The 18,882-nt window shown below is 43.2% G+C and overlaps 1 protein-coding gene across 1 annotated transcript in view; it reads left to right on the top strand.

Annotated features, from left to right (window-relative positions):
- Positions 1-17,052, top strand: part of CACHD1 (cache domain containing 1) — a 201,842-nt gene extending 184,790 nt beyond the window's left edge. The window contains exons 22-27 of the mRNA XM_041770890.1: positions 718-834; positions 2,227-2,378; positions 3,699-3,860; positions 4,808-4,885; positions 5,520-5,621; positions 14,031-17,052. Coding sequence (XP_041626824.1) covers positions 718-834; positions 2,227-2,378; positions 3,699-3,860; positions 4,808-4,885; positions 5,520-5,621; positions 14,031-14,269 — 850 coding nt within the window. The 3' untranslated portion in view covers positions 14,270-17,052. The remainder of the gene's footprint in view (positions 1-717; positions 835-2,226; positions 2,379-3,698; positions 3,861-4,807; positions 4,886-5,519; positions 5,622-14,030) is intronic.
- Positions 17,053-18,882: the final 1,830 nt, after the last annotated feature.

Raw genomic sequence — 18,882 nt, 5'->3', positions numbered from 1 at the left:
ATCTTTCACACACACATGCTTACACCTCATGTATTTTTTACATTAGTGACAAATCTTAAGACTACAGTTAAATAAGTTGGGGTTAAATCCCTTCTCTAGAACGTAAAGGAAAGAATCTGGGTGTACTGATATGTTTAATCATAGAAACTGATATGTTTAAGCATAGAAAAAAAATGTCTAAAGGGACCCTCATGAAACTATTAATAATGATTACCTTGAAAAAAAAAAAAAGATTTAGAGTGGCAAGTCAGGGGAGGTAACTTTCATTTCTGATTTTTTTTTTTTTATTCAAGAGAATACACAGAGAGGAGAGAGGGAGAGAGAGAGAGAGAGAGACAGAGACACAGGCAGAGGGAGAAGCAGGCTCCATGCAGGGAGCCTGATGCGGGACTCGATCCCGGGTCTCCAGGATCACGCCCTGACCTGTAGGCGGCGCTAAACCGCTGAGCCACCGGGGCTGCCCTCTTCTGATTATATACGTTCATGTTTTGTGGGATATTTATGACTTCTTTTTTTATATATATATTTTTTTCTATTGTACATAAGGATGAACAAACTAAAGCTCAAGAGTGGTTAAGTGATTGGCCCAAGGTTACATCTATTTAAGTGGCCAGGATTTAAACCCAGATCTATCTGACACTATCAAGGGCCAGAGGCCTGATGAGTTTGGAATGTGAGTGGTCATTGGTCCTAACCTCCAGACTTGCTCCTGCATAGAAACCCAAGCTGTGAGGTCCACCAGGAGCCGGTGACATACACAGCTATTGACCCTGGCCTGCAAGATGCCCTTCATCAGTGTGTCAACAGCAGGTGCAGTCAGAGGATGGAAAGTGGGTAAGCATTGCCCGGTGCTTGCGTTTACATCAACATGATCACTGCGGGAGTAGAACCTAGTGAGGAATGGTGACCAGCAGCCTCATTGAGCTTTTCCAGCTGGTATTTATCATTCTCCTTCTTGATATTTTTTTAAAGGTGTACCAATTTTTCAGACCCAAAAGTGATTCTTATGAGCTTTTTATCCAGCAGGTTTAATGTTTTCCAGTTTCTACTTGTTGTAGCTAGTTGGTGTTTGTACTATATGTTAGTCGTCTCATCTGTGGATGGGAAAGTTTACTCTTGAAATAAAAGGAATGAGAGGGGACATGGCACGAAGAAGCACAAGTGAGGGGGCAGGAACTCTTAGGGTTCCTGAAGCAGAACCCAACTCTACATGTGACACATTATAGCTCATCAATTCTGTTTTCTTAGAAAGTAGATCGGCATCATGATAGCTTGGAGAACCAAAAACTACATGTCCCTTCCTCCCTCTCCCTTTCCCTCTCCCTTCTCTCTAGGATAGATATTTGGGACTAGCCATCATGCGAATAGTGGCTATCGTGGACTACAGGGGTGAGAGTGGGGTGATTGTTTATTGCGACTGCAGATTGCCACTTGATTATCAACATTCAGTGGGTAGAAGGGCAGCCAGTTCTACTTTTTTTTTTTTTTAAGATTTTATTTATTTACTCATGAGAGAGACACAGAGAGGCAGAGACCTGTACAGGCAGAGGGAGAAGCGGGCTCCATGCAGGGAGCCTGATGTGGGACTTGATTCCGGGACTCCAGGATCACACCCTGGGCTGAAGGCAGCGCTAAACCACTGAGCTACCCAGGGATCTCCCCCAGTTCTACTTTTAATGCATGTTTTAGCAAAGAAATGGTAGAGTATCGGACAGATTAATTTGGGATGTTAGGCAATAACTCAAAATCAGTTATATTTGAGAAACACTGCACACATCCTCTTTGAGTCCTATTATGCTTAACGTATTAAAAGTTCTAAGAAATTGGCAGTAAGGAAACTGTTTAATTTATCTAGTATTTCCCCAATCTATTTGCCCATTTTTCCTACCCCCCCCCTTTTTTCCCTCTCTTTTAAATGACCCTATATGTGGGGTCAGGCCAAAGTCTAACAAACCTTGGGGCCATTTGGTCTTTTAAGATGATTTGAAATAATCCTGCACTAATCTGTGATGTGTGGATTTTGTGGTATGATCCACGGAAAGAACAGTTTTATTTCTCTCATTTTCAAGCTGTTGTGAGACATAAAACAGCTATCCCATGGCAGACTATTGGCTGTTCTTCTTTTATAAGGAAAGGGAACTAAAGCTTGAGGACTTACAGGACTAGTAAGTAATGGCACTCTTGAGAGCTGTCTGATACCCAAGTCCATCTGCTCTTCCTTGGCAGGGACTGCTTTGGTGTGCTGGATTGTGAATGGTGCATGGTGGACAGCGATGGAAAGACTCACCTGGACAAATCCTACTGCGCTCCCCAGAAAGAATGCTTCGGAGGAATCGTGGGAGCCAAAAGTCCATATGTGGACGACATGGGAGCAATAGGTATGTTTATTGGGAACCCAGAATATTTTGATTTCTCAATACTTTTTTTTTTTTTTATCCTCTCCAGTAGGACAAAACTCTTAAAATGATCCTCAACCCTATTTTCCTGTTTCCTTTGCCAGTAGTTTGTACTTACAAAACCAAGGCACATAATTACCTTCAAAGCTGGCTAGATATTCTGTGCCGAGTAAGCAGCCATTTTTCCTGCCAAATTTTACAAGCCTGGAATTCGTTCCCATAAAGCTTGTTCTGAGAACCATCAGGCCTGATTTCTGCATGGCTGAACTGTGGAGTTTGTTTGAATGTGAGTCCCAGCTGTCAGAAGAATGGGGCCAGAGATGGGTGGAGTGACTGCTGCACGTCGGTCTCCTGCTGTAACCTTCCATCACCACATTTGCAAAGCAGAAGTCTTATGGCTACAAATCAGTACTTAAGGTCTTGGGGTCAACAGAAGCCCAAGCTATCTCATGTGGCCTGGGTTAGCTCAGGGGGGTGGAAAGAGACACTGTAGGGAGGAACATGTCTGGGATCAGGCCTCCAGACCTCAAAGATAACTACCTGCCTACCTCCTTTGAGTCTTTCTCAGTGTCTCTCTGGAGCTAGCACAAGTTCCTAAAGCTTACCTGACAGGAGAGATATTTAAACCTTTTCGTTTGTTTGTTTTTTAAACATCTCCCCACATTAACCTGTCAGCAGAAGAAAAGCTCCTCCTATGTGAAGCAGGGTCCTGAGCTCACATAGTATTCTTGAACCAGGTGAGGACCTAGTTGAAATGACCTTGTTCAAAGACATCACTTTATATGCCCCCCTGCAGTCTCCTATGCGACAGTGCAAATAGTGTCTTAAAGGGAACCCATTAGCTTTGAAATGGGATCCTTTTTTAAGGGTCATGTGACTGACCCACAGGCATAAAGGGCGCCAGGTACAATAAATATGTGCTCAGAGGCCTATGGAACGCTCAGCTCTGTACTCCATGACTTCTCTTCCAAGAGGAGCCCACACCCCGAGGAGCCAGGCTCTTAGCCCTGGGCAGCACAAATTTTCGTGATTCTTACCTCCTCACTGTTTTTAGTAGTCCTTGTCTGGTGTGCTCTTACTGTGCTGAGCAACCAGCATGTCATTTGAGAACCAGGAACTAAAGGAATTCACTACTCCTATGTTCTGTTGGGTCCTCTCGGCCTTTTTCAGAACTTAAAGCAGGTGCTCTTGTCTCCACCAAACCCCACCCCACTCTATTTCTTCCCATCTCATCTTCAACCCCACTTGCAACCACAGTTGGGAAATCATTACAAGGACATCTGTTTGTTTATTTTAACAAAGGTGATGAGGTGGTCACACTGAACATGATTAAAAGTGCCCCCGTGGGTCCTGTGGCCGGGGGCATCATGGGATGCATCATGGTCCTGGTTCTCGCTGTGTATGCCTACCGCCATCAGATTCATCGCCGGAGTCATCAGCACATGTCTCCTCTTGCTGCCCAAGGTGAGCTCCCAATGAATGAGTCCAAAGCTCCTCCAGGAGACAGCAGCCTCCCTGGTGTCCTTCCAACACCAGAAGGACAGTAGCTGATTGCATAAGCTGCTAAGCATTTAGGAGAACAGCACTTCATTTTCTGCTTCCAGGGAGTATGATTCGTGAGTCCCCAAAGCCTCCTTTCCTCCTTTAGCCCATGGCTCATTCTCTAGTAGCTAGCTAAACCCTGTGGGCTTCATTTTGATTCCCCATAAAATCCCTAGATGCTCTCTCCTCTTACACAGGGCTCAGCTCCCGCCTCCCGCCTCTGGAATAAGCCAGTGAGGGAGTGCTAGGCAGTTGAGTGGGAAGTTTTTTTCTTCCCTCAACTCAGAGGTGTGTTCTCTTTGCTGTTCCAGACAAGTAGAGCAACGATACCCTGAGCCACTATTTGCAAGACCATGAATCTGTTCTGTTGTCGCTAGTATTACATAGTGTGAAAGAAAACATCCAAAGCAATAATCACATGTCTTAAATGGGATAAGTAATCGAAGTCAGATACAGAATGATTAATCTGCAATCATGGCTTCCATACCAACTGTTTAATGTGATATCTGTGCTCACAAATGAGCACAGATACCACATGTCTGTAGACCCCTTCCTTCTTTTTCAGGTACATTAGTAGAGGATTAAAGATCCATTGACCTCTACATATTCTTTTCTCTCTTTTCTTCAGAAGTTAATTTCAGGTGTCTCTCTTGATTATTCATGTCTGGCACTCCCTCTTCTGATTCCTGCTCCTTCCTCCTTTAAAAAAAAAAAAATAGATGGGACATCAGCTGATTGTCTTCCAAGTTTAGATTCGTTCATAATAGAATGCTGTCACCCAGGCATCAAACGAGCACTTCTCAGGGTATTAAAGTGGGTGATTTTGTTTGATTAAATAGTCATGTTTCTCTCTTTTTAATGATGGGTAGAAATGTCAGTGCGTATGTCCAACCTGGAAAATGACAGAGATGAAAGGGATGATGACAGCCATGAGGACAGAGGCATCAGTGAGTATTCAAGCTGCCTCGTAGCGGAACGTGCCAGCAGGAGGCTAACCCAGAATAAACACTCCTTCTTATATCCTTTTGGCTTATGTTAGAATTTAAGAATCTTTGACATGACCAAGGTTTTTCCTCCCCCATTTTCATTAGACATAAGTGGAGGTGCTTGCTTTGTTTTAAAAAATCTTAAAAGATTTCATGATGTTCCTTTTTTGCATGAAATGCTTGACCTAAAATACCTCCCCCTACCTTTTCTTTCTCCTCCTCCTTGCTTTCCAGCATAATATTATTTCAGAAAGGCAGAAATCAGGTATATGTTGTTTTAATCCCTCAGGGTATTAAATGTATATAATTTCGCGGGGGGCGGGGCGGGGGAAGACTATCAAAAGAGAGTTCCTTTAGTATTGAGATACATACCCTGGCCTTCAACTATATAGAACATATCTTCTTAATGCATGTTGGAGACCTGTAATTAGGGACCTCTCACTGCCACTAATCCTCACAATTAAAAAAAAAAATTTACTTCTATCTCTTCAAAGACTAGCTCCCCCAAAGTGTGAATGAGCCTGTTCAGAGTAAATGTGCTTGATATAATAAAGATACTGGCATAAGAGTGACTAACTGTCCTTGCTTCCCACAGTCAGCAATACTCGATTTATAGCTGCAGTCATCGAACGACACGCACACAGTCCAGAGAGGAGGCGTCGCTACTGGGGTCGATCGGGGACAGAAAGTGATCATGGTAAGGTCCCGTTCCTTCTGAGGAACCTGGTGGGCTCCTGTGGTCCATTACTCACACCCATACTTCTCTTTCCTCTTCTGTACTCAAATTCATTACTTTGACATAGTTTTCCAAAGGACACATTCCAACATGGCATGTTTATAGGAGCCCAAGGGTCACTTTGATTACGTCTCTGCACTCCCAGATAATTGAGGTGACCTCTGGGCACAGAGATTGCTTTCTAGATGTTCTCCTTGTGTAAGGATTCACATTCTCTAAATGGAACCTGCTTCTCCTCCACTTACCCTTGGGAATTGGCATCCTCATTGCTCCTATTACCCAGTGTGGTTAGTTGACAAATACCAGCATCCTCAAGGGCGCTCTCAGCCCATGTGCACTTGGGCCATGGCAAGAGTCTGTGCTTCCCTCTGACATTCCCCACCCTGACCTCCAGCCATGCCTGGAAGGTACAGGGAAGGTTTCACCAAGAAGACAACGATTTGCATTGGACCTAAAGGATGCTAAAAGAAAAGCTGGGGGCAAAGGATATTATAGGCAAAGGAACTGGTGTATATAGTTAGTCATGGAGGTTGTATAAGGTGGCTCTAAGATGCTCAGCAAGGATTGGGGCTAGATTGGGAAGACACCAAGGCTGAGCGAGCTGTAGTTCAAGTCCACATGCTATACCAAAGATTTGGCCACCACTGAGCTTCTTACCTTGCCAGGGTTTTTATGGCTTAGCATCACAGAGAACTACAGACATGTTGGAGCGGCAGGAGTGTGGGACCTTTCCTGTAATTGTAAGATCTTTTTATTTTTCATATGGTTGTTTAATTTTCCAGAAATCTTAAAAAAAAAAAAAAAAAACAATTTTCCAGAAATCTTTATTTTCTTCCAAGAATCAGGTCTTTTTTAAATGTGTAAATAATGGATTTATACCTTTTGACTCTTCTTTCTCCATATCTACCCTGGGGGGAAAAAAGGGATGTCTTCAAGCAGTGTGCTCCCACTCCTGTGCTAACAAATGCAGGAATGGGTATTCATCAAGGCGACCAGTGTTGCCTTTTACATTGACAGCCAGGTATTCAAACTCCCTTTGGAAAACAGGAGAAGCCAAAACTCTGATTATAATTTGGAGGCTCCTAATTTGGGCTTTGAATGACATTGTTCCCAGCAACTAAGTAGAAACCTCAGGTTTCTATGGAGAGTCAAAGCACAACTTAAATTTTTCAGTTTCTTTGACTTTCTGCTTTTTTTTCCCCCCTGTAAAAACCTTTGAACTTGCATAAATTCATTCTGCCAGCCAGTTCTGTGCCTCTTCTCCTTTGAATAATAAAACAGGTTTGAGGCTACTAAAGTTCAACAGAAATAATTTCTTATTCAGCAGAAATACTGAATCTTTTCTCTCTCCGGATAGAAATTGCTTCAGTACGAAATTGAAATTCTGAGTGACGTTTACGATGATCCATTAGCTCTCCCATTGTCTTAGGAAAATGGCATATGAAGCAACAGCTTAGATAAAAGAAACAGTGCAGTGTCAGTATCTGAAAGCTAAGGAATCTAACTAAGGGCTTGCTTTCTTTCATTTTTCACAATAATTGGATCCTGTTATCCCCGAGGAATGAAAAATAGTTTCTTGTGCCAACAGAATGCAACACCAAAAGCAATGGAAGGCATTGACACTCCAAATAATTCCAAATGCACCACAAAATCAATAGCGTTTAACTGCATGTTGTCCTATCCCTGAACCTGTACAGTGGGTCACTAAAAGTGCTGGCATCAAGTTCTAATGTCCCTGCAATGCTGAGAATAAGCCATAGCTGCACACTGAAATAAGGAAATTTAATTGAATGGCTTTGTTAGCACACTTCTTCCTCAGCTCTGTGTTCTCCTTGGTGAACATACTGGGCATCTGCATTTTGCACAGTGGGAGGGACCTAGTGAAGGGGCAGCTTCATTTCTGTGAGGCAGACTTGGGTGGAAGAGCTTATAAAATAGGGTCAACCCTCACTTGGAACCCACCTCTCCCCCTCTTTGCAGATTATGAGGTCTTAGTGATGCTCCTTTGGACCTTGGTGTCCTAATAATTAAAATGGGAATAGAAATTTCTCCCTGGTACAGTTGTAAGCATTAAATGCAATAACATAGGGCAGGCATGTTGAGTTCAGGGTTGACCTCCCCCACCTCCATACCTACTCTGCCCTCAAGGAATTTACAATCTAGCAGGAAACTGTAAATGAATGCATGTATTCATGAGACTGATAAAAGGCTGAATATGACAGCTTCCTTAAAGGACCAGAACAAAGAAGATAGGGAGATAATTCACTTTTATCTGCACCTAAATCCAAGAAGTTCCCTGGGGGGAAGGTGGCATTGGTGCTGGCCCTTGAACTGGTAAAATTGTAGGGCCCCGGTTCTTTGCAAACCCAGTGAGCATATTTCCACGTGAGTCATTGGGTCTGATACACAAAAGGAAACTCAAAAAAATAAAGTACATAGATGTATAAGTACTGAACATACTAGACTTTCATGATAGGGTTCAGAATTGTGATATTCCTAGAATTAAAACTGAATGTTCCCAAGCCAAACTTGGAGACTTCAAGCTTTGTTTTTATTTAGATATACGGTTGACCCTTGAACATTGTGGGCATAAGGGGCACTGACCTCCCCACTTCAAACCCTCACAGTCAAAAATCCATGTATGACTTGTGACTCCCCAAAAACTTAGCTATTGATAGTCTGCTCTTGACTGGAAGCCTTACCAATAACATAAAACAGTGGATCAACATACATTTTGTATTTTACATGTATTATATACTGTATTCTTACATAAAGTAAGCTCAAGAAAAGAAAATCACAAGACAGGGATGCCTGGGTGGCTCGGCAATTGAGCGTCTGCCTTCGGCTCAGGGCATGATCCCAGAGTCCGGGATCGAGTTCCACACTGGGCTTCCTACATGGAGCCCGCTTCTCCCTCTGCCTGTGTCTCTGCCTCTCTCTGTGTCTCTCATGAATAAATAAATAAAATATTTAAAAAAAATAAAATCATAAGAGAAAAATGCATTTACGGTTACTGTCCTATATTTATGGAAAACCAGCCTACACGTGGACCCATGTAGCTCAAACTCCTGTTGTTAAAGAATCAGTGGTATTTCATGTGGCCAAGAGAGTTTTGTATTTCAGAGGAATCTTATTTTAAGTTTTCTATCTTAAAAAAAAACTACTCAAAAATGGTCTTTGAAAGATAGAATTGTTTTTGTCAATATTCTAAGACCACTTAGAATAATTGTTTTTAGCACTCGACTATTTAGTGTTATGCTGCTCACAAGCAGTGGTTAAAAACAATTCCTACCTACTGATGTTTTTAATTCTGTATATGCTCTATCCATTATCTCTTCTGAAAATACCGTATTCTAATTCACAACTGACTTACTTTTAATTCAAAAACCGCCAATGTATATTTGTCCTTGTGAATTCATGTGTTGGTTACAGTCTTGTTAGAAACTTTATGCAAGTATATATTAAGCAACATATTTTTCTTTGCAAAGGGGAAATTTCCTCCTAGTGACTCAAATTCCAAAAAGCTTAAAAGGCAAATGCTGAGCCTTGACAACATGGTCAAAAGCTACCTACCCAGTGCACCCCAAGACCATTTTCTAGAGGTGCACAGATATCCTCCTGCAGTTACTGTCTGTGGCCACAAGGTGGGGAGTGAGTCCTCAGAGGGACCTTCCGTCCCTACCCATCAAGAGAGCTTTCTCAGGAACCATTAGCTAAGTATGTAAGCAGAATACGGAAGAGCAGCAGCCTCATCTTGACTCTTCTATTCTGTCCTGAAGCCTCCTTTTTGCCTGAGGTCATCTTTGCAAAGACTTGACTGTGTGCACATTTGGATAGTAAAGAAATTTGTCCTTTGAAAGCCTTTTTGGATATCCTCTGTGTTTTAAATGGTGCTTCCCCCTCCGTGAGTCAGACAGAGTCCGTCTTATTCATCACTGTTCCCAGCATTCAACAGAATTGCCTGGTGCTAAGTAAACACTACATTTGTTAAGTGAGCGCATGTGTTTGGCTTTTTCCTCCTCCTCCACAGCTTGCTATCCCTCCCTCCAGACTGTCATTAATTATTGAGCTAAGAGGAAGCCTGAGGAAGTTACAGAGGGGTTGGGTGCTACGGAAATGAAACAGAATGTCCTCAGAGCAAGTGGTTCACTTTGGAAGAGCCTCTGCTGGGGGTTCCCATTAGAAAGCAAGGGCAGGAGAAATGGGGGTGTCCCTGAGTTGCATTGGGAACAACGCTACCATCAAAACCACCCTGAGCCTGTGGCCAGCCAGGTTCAGAGCATCCCTGAAATCTTGAATTGGAACAACTGGGCAGGGCCCAGTGAGTCCTGGAATGTCTTCATTAGTAGGTGAGACCGCTGAATGTCACACCAGGTAAAAACCACAGATAACTAAAAAAGCAAATGCCATTGCTTCGGGAGCATAGTAATGTGATTTTGAAAAATGAGGTGCCTGCTTTGTGGGAGGCATTGTGTTGAATGTTAGGAGTACAGAAACAATTTGCTAACAGACAAGACAGCCCTGAAGTTTATTATATAGTAGAAATGTAAGATAGAGGGCAGCCTGGGTGGCTCAGCGGTTCAGCGCCGCCTTCAGCCCAGGGCCTGATCCTGGAGACCCGTGATCGAGTCCCACGTCATGCTCCCTACATGGAGCCTGCTTCTCCTTCTGCCTGTGTCTCTGCCTCTCTCTCTCTCTCTCTCTCTCTCTCTCTCTCTCTCTCCCTCTATCTCTCATGAATAAATAAATAAAATCTTAAAAAAAAAAATAAGCTAGAGATGTGCACTGAATGCTATTTAAACTCACAGAAGGGGCATCCAACCCCATGTGTGCCGAGGGCTGGGCTTTGGGCTGCTTCCCAGAGAAGACCTTTAAAAATTGAAGCATGAAGCACAATAGCCAGATGACGGAGGGTGGGAGGGTGAGCCAGGCAGAGGGCCTGTCACGAATGTGCAAATTAGTTAACAGTTACTGTGGGTGCTTGTAAATGAGAGATGGGAAGCCATTCAGGACAGATCTGGAGGCAAGGTAAAGACGGCCTGGTGCTACAGGTAGGCCAAGAATAATCAAACGAGACACTGAGATTTTGCTAAAAGTGTATTTTTCACTCAAGCCTCCTGCATGTGAAGCACGTGGTAGTGTAAGCACACAGAGAGCACTTCGTAGCTGGAGATTCAGAGCTGCCACCCGGTCTCACATTCCAGACCAAGCAATGACCAAGCTGAGAAACTCACTCTGACTCCTGATCCCTTATTCTTGAGGAGAGGCATCATCGTTTCCCTAGCCCCTGAACCTAGAAACCTCAGCCTTATCCAAGGTTGTCAACCCTCCTGGCATCTTCACCAGGCAAGTCCATTTGGCCTCCCAGTTCAGCCTGCTGTGCACTCGAATGGTCTCTTGAAGCCAGCACTTGCTCTACTGTCACACTGCTACTGTCCCTTCAGGTCTTCTCTTCCCTGGGGCCAGCACTCCAGCCTCCTGTCCTCTTAGCTGATCCCTCCTTCCTTCTGTCCAGCCTCCTCTTTGGCACGAGGGAGCCTCTTCAAGCACATGTGATGTCCTGGCCACCCTGCTTTACCCCCTTGCCTGTTAACCTAAATCCCAACTCCCAGCTCTACCAGCCACCTTGACCTGGTCTGAGCCTATGTGTCGGGCAGTGTCTCCTGCATCTCCTGCATCTTGGTATGTCTCCCCCATACCAAGCTTTTTATCATCCCCTCAAGCCCACTAGAGATTTTCAGGCTACTGTGTCCTTGTGTTTGCTTATCTCCTGGCCTGCAGTACCTTTCTACCCCTCTCTTTACCTAGCGAACACCTTCTCTCCCCCGAGGGCTACCTTAAGTGTCCTTCTCAGGTATAAGCCAAGTTAACCAGCTTAGGTGTTCCTTTCGGTAGGCCTCTGTTTAACACCTGTTTTCGTGCCCTTCTTGACCGTGGGCTTCTCAGGAGCTGGAGCCTCACCTTTACCCCTTTTTGTGTCGAGCCCCCCACCTGGCACCAAGAAGGCTCTCTGACGGTAGACCTATTCGTCAGTGAACTCCCCCTCTTCTGCCCTGACTTCTCATGATCAACACTCCTGCATTTCTTGCTAGACATCTCCACAAATTCTCAAATCAAGTTGTCTAAAGCAAAAATCATTTTTGTCCCTGAGACCTGGGATCTCCGAGTCTTACAATCCTGACTCAAAGTCGCTGTGCCCTTTACTCCTCAAGCACCGCCCCCACCACCACATCCCCCTCACTTGTAATAGCTAACCAGCTTCTCTTACTTCTGCTCCTGAGATACTCTTAAATCTGTCCAATTCCATACTTCGTTTTCTTAGTCTCCCATCTGTTGAAATAACCTAACGGTCCCCCCCTCTCTCCTTTTTATCTTCTAAGCTGCCACCAGAACTCTCTTTGAAACACAGGAACTCATGCTATTTTTTTTCAGCCTGCTCCAAATGTTCTGTTGTTTCTCCATTTTCTCTGCTTTGTCATGGCCTTTATAATCTGACCAGAACTCACCTTTCCACCTCCTGCCATGTCCTCCAGCTACCTACAAGCACTTCCCTCTCACCACGTGATATGGGAATGGCCTTGGCACTTCACAGCTCCATGGCTGTGCTTCTCTGTCCCCTGGCTCATAGCTACCTACCAAACTCCTGCACATCCTTTAAAGCCCAACTAAAATATGAGTTTTTCTGTGAAGCTTTTTCTTTCTTCCAGCCAGAATCGGCCATTCCATGTTCTAGGTTTCAGTTATACCTCAACTATAGCACTTAACCATCGTCTGCATTAGAATAAACCTGGCTTCACAAGTACGTGTCTCCTGTTTGGTTGTGAAATCCTCAAGGAAAAGAGACCTCTCTTATTCGTGTTTCATCGTCTCCCTCTCTGGCCCCATAATGGTCCTCTATAAATGAATAATTGAATGGATCTGTGCTTGTATTGCCTTTATTTCTCAAGCGCAGCTTTTAAAAGCTGCTTCTGCTGGGACCAGGTTTTCACCACATGGTGTCTCCTGCAATGCCAGACACCGTACCTAGCACATAATAGGTGCACAGTAAATATTCGTTGAGTTGGACTGACATCAATAATTCTGTCATTTGAGAAATGTTTCATTGAGGACGGAGAATTGCCTTTCGCATTTTTGCACAGAGCATACATTTTCAACTACAAACTATTCTTGCTTGGCTGTATGCAAGCACATCAATTTTGCAGCCACAAATGTGACTAGCGCTACCCATGGGTAAGTCCTGATTGATGCTAACCGTAGATGCAGTGGAAATATTAATGAGCTGTCACTTCTCAAAATTTTTAAAGGGGATTTTTGCAATATTTAAAAACATGCCAGGGTTCTTGGAATGGAATCCTTTGATCAGCAAGGGCATTTTCTTTTGAAACACGTATTACTTAGAACACCGAAAGAAATTAATCTTTAAATACGGTGAGCCAGCTTACACAGAGAATAGTTGATTCCGTTGCTGGTTGCTATGGGTATATGTGGATTTAGTATTTCATTGGGTGGGACTTTGGGCAAGTTCATTAACCTCTCTGATCGTCATCTCCCTCCCTTGTAAGATGGATGTTACTCTACATACCTGGCTGGTGTGTGGGAACCCCATGATGCTGGCGCCTGCTGTGGAGCAGGTGTGCAAATGATGGCGGCAGTTGTTTTTGTTCTCATTGTGTTGTGACATCACATTCAGGCCTATTGGAGCCCCACTTTCCCTCCACCTAGCCCCCACCAATTCAATCTGAGCCCCATTATGACTTTTTTTTTGAGGCTGTCTTTTTTTTTTTCTTTTCCTTTATTTTAAATAAAATTTATCTCCTGGAAAAGTGTAGAAAGAGGGCTTCCAAATGTCAATGGTAGTCATCTGTGGATTAGGATGTGTGGTGATGTTAGTTGCTATTTTGTTGATTTGGGGATTTGCTTGTGTATTTTTTTTTCTTATCTGTGCTTTCTCAGGTATCTAAGATGATTATGTATTATGTGATTGTGAAATAAGAATGGCTAATAAAAGATCTCCTTAAAAATCACTTTGGGCAGCCCCAGTGGCTCAGCGGTTTAGCGCTGCCTTTAGCCCAGGACGTGATCCTGGAGACCCAGGATCGAATCCCATGTTGGGCTCCCTGCATAGAGCCTGCTTCTCCCTCTGCCTGTGTCTCTGCCTCTCTCTCTCTCTCTCTCTCTCTCTCTCTCTGTCTCTAATAAATAAATAAAATCTTAAAAAAAAAATAAGGCGCTTTAATGTCTGCTGGCAGCCTGCAAATGTTTGCACCCATGTAACACACAGATAGGAACATCTCCCAGTGCCCTAGAAATCTTAAGTGAAGTTTCCCTGCATCTGGAAGCTCTCAGCTGCCTGTTCTGTTCCTTTTCTAGGTTACAGTACCATGAGCCCGCAGGAAGATAGTGAGAACCCTCCGTGTAACAATGACCCCCTGTCGGCGGGGGTCGACGTGGGAAACCACGATGAGGACTTGGATCTGGACACCCCGCCCCAGACTGCTGCCCTCCTAAGTCACAAGTTCCACCACTACCGCCCCCACCACCCCACGCTGCATCACAGCCACCACTTACAGGCGGCCGTGACAGTACACACTGTCGACGCAGAATGCTAACACTCCTCACCTCCATGAGAAGACGGGATCTGGGAGCTACAGAATGTTCTGGAGGGAGAAAGAGCCAGCATCAGATACTCCACAGCGAGAAACCCCTTGTGTTTGTGTTTCGTCCAGAGTGCTTTAACTCATTTCCTGCCTGTTCATGTGTTTCAAAAGGAGAAACAACCACAAAATCACGCTTGTGCAAATGCAAGGCTGGCTCTGAGACGGAGGGGAAGGAAGCCTGATTAATGAACCTGCCATCGTACTAATGGAATGGAACAGAAGGCAGACCTCCAAACACAGAGACGGAACCTATAAATGAAACATTGGGAACCTTCGTTAAGCTGAGCCAGAGGAATGTTCTGAGGAGCCAGAAACATTCGGCTCTCCTTAACTGGAAGAGCGAGAAATGTGCCCGGCCGGAGACTGGGAATGTGGCACATCCAGAGAAATGTGCGCTTGGAAGATGACGCTTTGTTTCTTAGCGGTACCTAGATGCCACGGTTGCTCTATGGAACTCCTGTTGAGCTCTAAATGATGCATCTCAACATTTCTAAGTAAAGGATTATTTTTCTACTATTTATTGAACTTTCAAACATTCTCAAACTTTGGGGGAAAGAAAAAGAAACACATGAGAAATGTTCAGCGGTTATCCCTAGCTGTTTTGTGTGTGATGAAGTGGTTCTTTGACTAAGGAGTTCTGTTATTTAAGTGACACCATCCCACTGCCCCGCTCCACAAAATGGGAAAATGAAGAAATCTTTCTCTCTGACTTGTTTACATACATTTTCTTTAGAACACCGTTTCACGGAAGCACATCTTTATTTGTGTAATGCAGTATTCTTTCTCTGCATTTGACAGAGGTAGAGAGGACAAAGGAATCCAAAATGTTTTTAAAGAAATTTTATGTTTCTCTTTAACTCAGTTCCACTCCCCGTTCAATGCTTTTCTTAGATTTCTACAAAACCTAATATTACAACCCCAGCCTTTCAGCTAAGGGAGGGATGGATTTCTTCTCCTTGTGTTAGAGACTATATATAAATTTTTAAATGTCCCATTTTGATTGTGAGAATATTGAGTACATACAGAAAAAAGTTTTTAAAATTCAAAATTGATTCTTAAAGGTTTCTTTTGACGTCCTGGTTCAAAGCTGCTGCCAGTTATCCAAGAAGTTAACCACCAAACCACTTTGTGATGTAGACAGAGATTAATTCAATCTGGCTAATATAACATGGGACATTGTAATTTTAAAGTAGTGTTCTAATTACAGTGATGTATTTTAGATTCACATTTTGTGATTCAAATATGTTATAAAGACATTCTTGCACCGTGTGTGTGGTAAATCTCCGTTTATACGTAGTTGGAAAAAAATTCACTGAATAATGTTTTAATGATAGGGTATTACGATATAATGTAAAAAACAATTGGTTCTTCAACAGTACAGAAAGTAAACTATATGCGTGCTATCAGGAAACCCCTTCATACTGTGTATAAATTTGCAGTCTAGTGAAATAAACTGTATGAATGGACAGTTTTAGTGTTTATAGCGATTTGTTAATGTACCACTTCTTGTGCCTCAAGGCCAAGTACATTCACTTTGTAACCTAGCAGATCAGTCCCCAAACTGAAAGTAGGCCTCCTCTCGATGCTGCTGTCAACTTCGGGGGCTTCTGGACATCTTGATAGGCAAAAAATTTAAGAATACAGTGGGATACAACTAAAAGCAAGTATTAAAAAAAATGTGCGGAACATGGCACCCCCGTCCTTGCTGAGCATCTACATTCATGTCAATAATAAAGAAATGGTTGCTCTCAATTTGCTGGAGAGAATGGGTGACTTTCCTGTCTTTCCAGAAAATTAAACCTCTCCCTGGGATACCCGTTTATTTCCTGAAGTTGAGAACACTTGAGTGATGACACTAGCTTCTTGATAGGGGGGAATGTGGGGTTTTTCAAGAAAAGAACCACAAAACACAGAGCTTAATAAAATACGTTGGAGCCTACTCAAATGTGAGAACAGAAATGCATTTTGTGTCTTTTGAGATAAATATCTCCCCTGTCCTGAACTTCAGGAGAAAGTAAGTGAATGCTTCTACCAGAAAAGAAAACAGAACTGTGTTTTCCAGCCTCTCACCCAGATTTGGGAGATTTTGCCTTTCTAAATTCCCTTTTGTCTTCTCCCCCAAGTGTTGCATATGATGCTGTTTCAACATATGCTGTTCCTGTTCTTATGTTCAAAGAACAGTTATGTTTTTGGAAACTTTATATCATTGTGACCTATATTGGTGGCTCTTGCCCCTCAGATAACATTGCATGGTAAACATGAGCCTTCCCTGAAATCCTGGGGAGGGAGGTCCTAGCAATACCTTCTCGTTCACTAAGGCCCTCTTCATGCCTATAATCAGCATGCACATCAGCGTTGACAGGTTTCGACAGCTAAAGGTGCCCCGGGTCACTTGATACAGCCAGAAAAGGGAAATTCCTGTTTGTGGCCCAAACAAAACAGGGTTTGGACCCATCTAGCTCTCAAGTATGTGTTCATCTGTTTTCTTGATACATTCTTTTTTAGACAGTTTGGAAAGTGTGGGGTTTTTTTTTCTCTGCCTTCTGATTTAGTTTGAATGCTCAACTAAGCCTTATTAATATTTTCATTTGAAAAATGTCAAATTTACTCAGGTTTATTTCGCATGTTGGTGACTGATATGTGGAAAGAAATCCCAGAAGATCACTTAAGCTCATTTCCCTGTGGTGATGGACTGCTCTAATGATTACTCTTTCAAAAAAAGGTGGGGGGGGGGGGGGAGAAAAAACACATCTGGTAGAGTAATATCATCAAAATGTATCAGCCCAGTCTCATCCATGTCATCTTTGGTCTATTTCTGAAGAGGAACAGTGATTTTCCTAGCTGAAATACAATGCCATTTTCAGAATTTTTTCTGATTTTTCAGTAAAGAATATTAAGTTGAAAGATCTATTTCTACAGCTGTTAGAAGATGGTCTGTTTAATAGCTAAAGTGTGTGTACCAATAGATATAGCTATATATGCATCTGAAACTTTTAAGTTTTCTTCCAACCTCCCTCATTGTCCTAAACTGCTAATTAGGGCCTCTCACCCCCACCCCACCTTATTTCAGTGTTTCCTAACCTTTTTATTTAAAAATTCATTATTGCCACCATCCTCAGGAGAAAATTTTGATTTAAATTTACCCTTACAAGAAGTTAAATAGTAGCAGAGAAGATCTTGTTGGATGGCATGGAGCTTGAGAGGCTTACAAAACCATTGTAATTATTTGATTTCTTCCCCCAAGAATCTATTTCTTGATGTGATCTATATCTTTGTTCATGCTGTGTGTGTTTACTTTTTCCCCAGCTTTATTGAGGTTTAACTGACATGAAAAGATATTGGGGCTCCTGTGGCACCATGGTGGTCAGTGGTTGAGCACCTGCCTTTGGCTCAGGTCCTGATCCTGGGGTCCTGAGATCGAGTCCCACATCGGGCTCCCTGCAGGGAGCCTGCTTCTCCCTCTGCCTATGTCTCTCTCTCTCTCTGTATCTCATGAATAAAAATCTTTAAAAAAAGATATTGGGGCTCGTGGGTGTTTCAGTCGGTTATACATCCAACTCTTGGTTTCTGCTCAGGTCTTGATCTCAGGGTCATGAGATTAAGCCCTGCATCAGGCTCCATGCTCAGCACATAGTCTGCTTGAGATTCTTTCCCCCCGCTTTTCCCTCCCCTTCTCCTACCACTGCTTGTTCTCTCTCTCTCTCTCTCTCTCTCTCCCTCTCCCCCCATCTTTAAAATTATAAGGTATCTAAAATTGGGCAGCCCGGGTGGCTCAGTGGTTTAGCGCCATCTTTAGCCCAGTGCCTGATCCTGGAGACCCAGGATCGAGTCCCACATCAGGCTCCCTGTATGGAGCCTGCTTCTCCCTGCCTTTCTCTCTCTCAATCTCTTCTCTCTCTCTCTCTCTCTCTCTCTCTCTCTCTCTCTCTCTCTCTCTCCCCCCCCCATCTCCCCCACTCCCTCCCTCTGTGTCTCATGAATAAATAAATCTTTTAAAAAATGTATCTAAAACCTACATCATGGTGATTTGATATATGTATTCATTGTGAAAAGATTTTCCCCATTAACACTTTCTTCGCTGAATTTTTGGTAAGAACATTGGCATTCTCTCCTCTACTCTTAGCAAATTTCAGTTATACAGTATAGTGTTGTCAACTCTAGTGACGATGTTTTACATTAGTTCCTCAGACCTTATTCATCTTAGAGTGAAACTGTGCCCCCTTAGCAACTCCCCTATTTCTCCCACCCCTGTAGCCCCTGGCAGCCACTTTTCTACTCTGCTTCTGGGAAGTGTGACTTTTTTTTTTTTTAATATTCTACATATAAGTGATACCATGCGGTGTTTATATTTCTTTGACTTATTTCACTTAGCATGATGTCCTTAGGGTCCCTCCATGTCACAAATGGTTGGATCTCCTTCTAAGGACTGAATGTTTGTTTTTTTTACCTACTTTATGTTCTTTTCTGCTCTTAAGAGAACAATCTGCTCCTCTGACCTCTGCAAATCTCCATTTAAATGCAACTTCTAAAACGTGGATGGAACTGGAGGGTGTTATGCTGAGTGA

The sequence above is a fragment of the Vulpes lagopus genome, chromosome 10 (genome assembly GCF_018345385.1).
Source record: "Vulpes lagopus strain Blue_001 chromosome 10, ASM1834538v1, whole genome shotgun sequence".
In the NCBI taxonomy this organism is placed as follows: domain Eukaryota; kingdom Metazoa; phylum Chordata; class Mammalia; order Carnivora; family Canidae; genus Vulpes; species Vulpes lagopus.
Note: the sequence above shows the minus strand (reverse complement) of the source record. Positions and strands in the feature narration are given on the sequence as shown.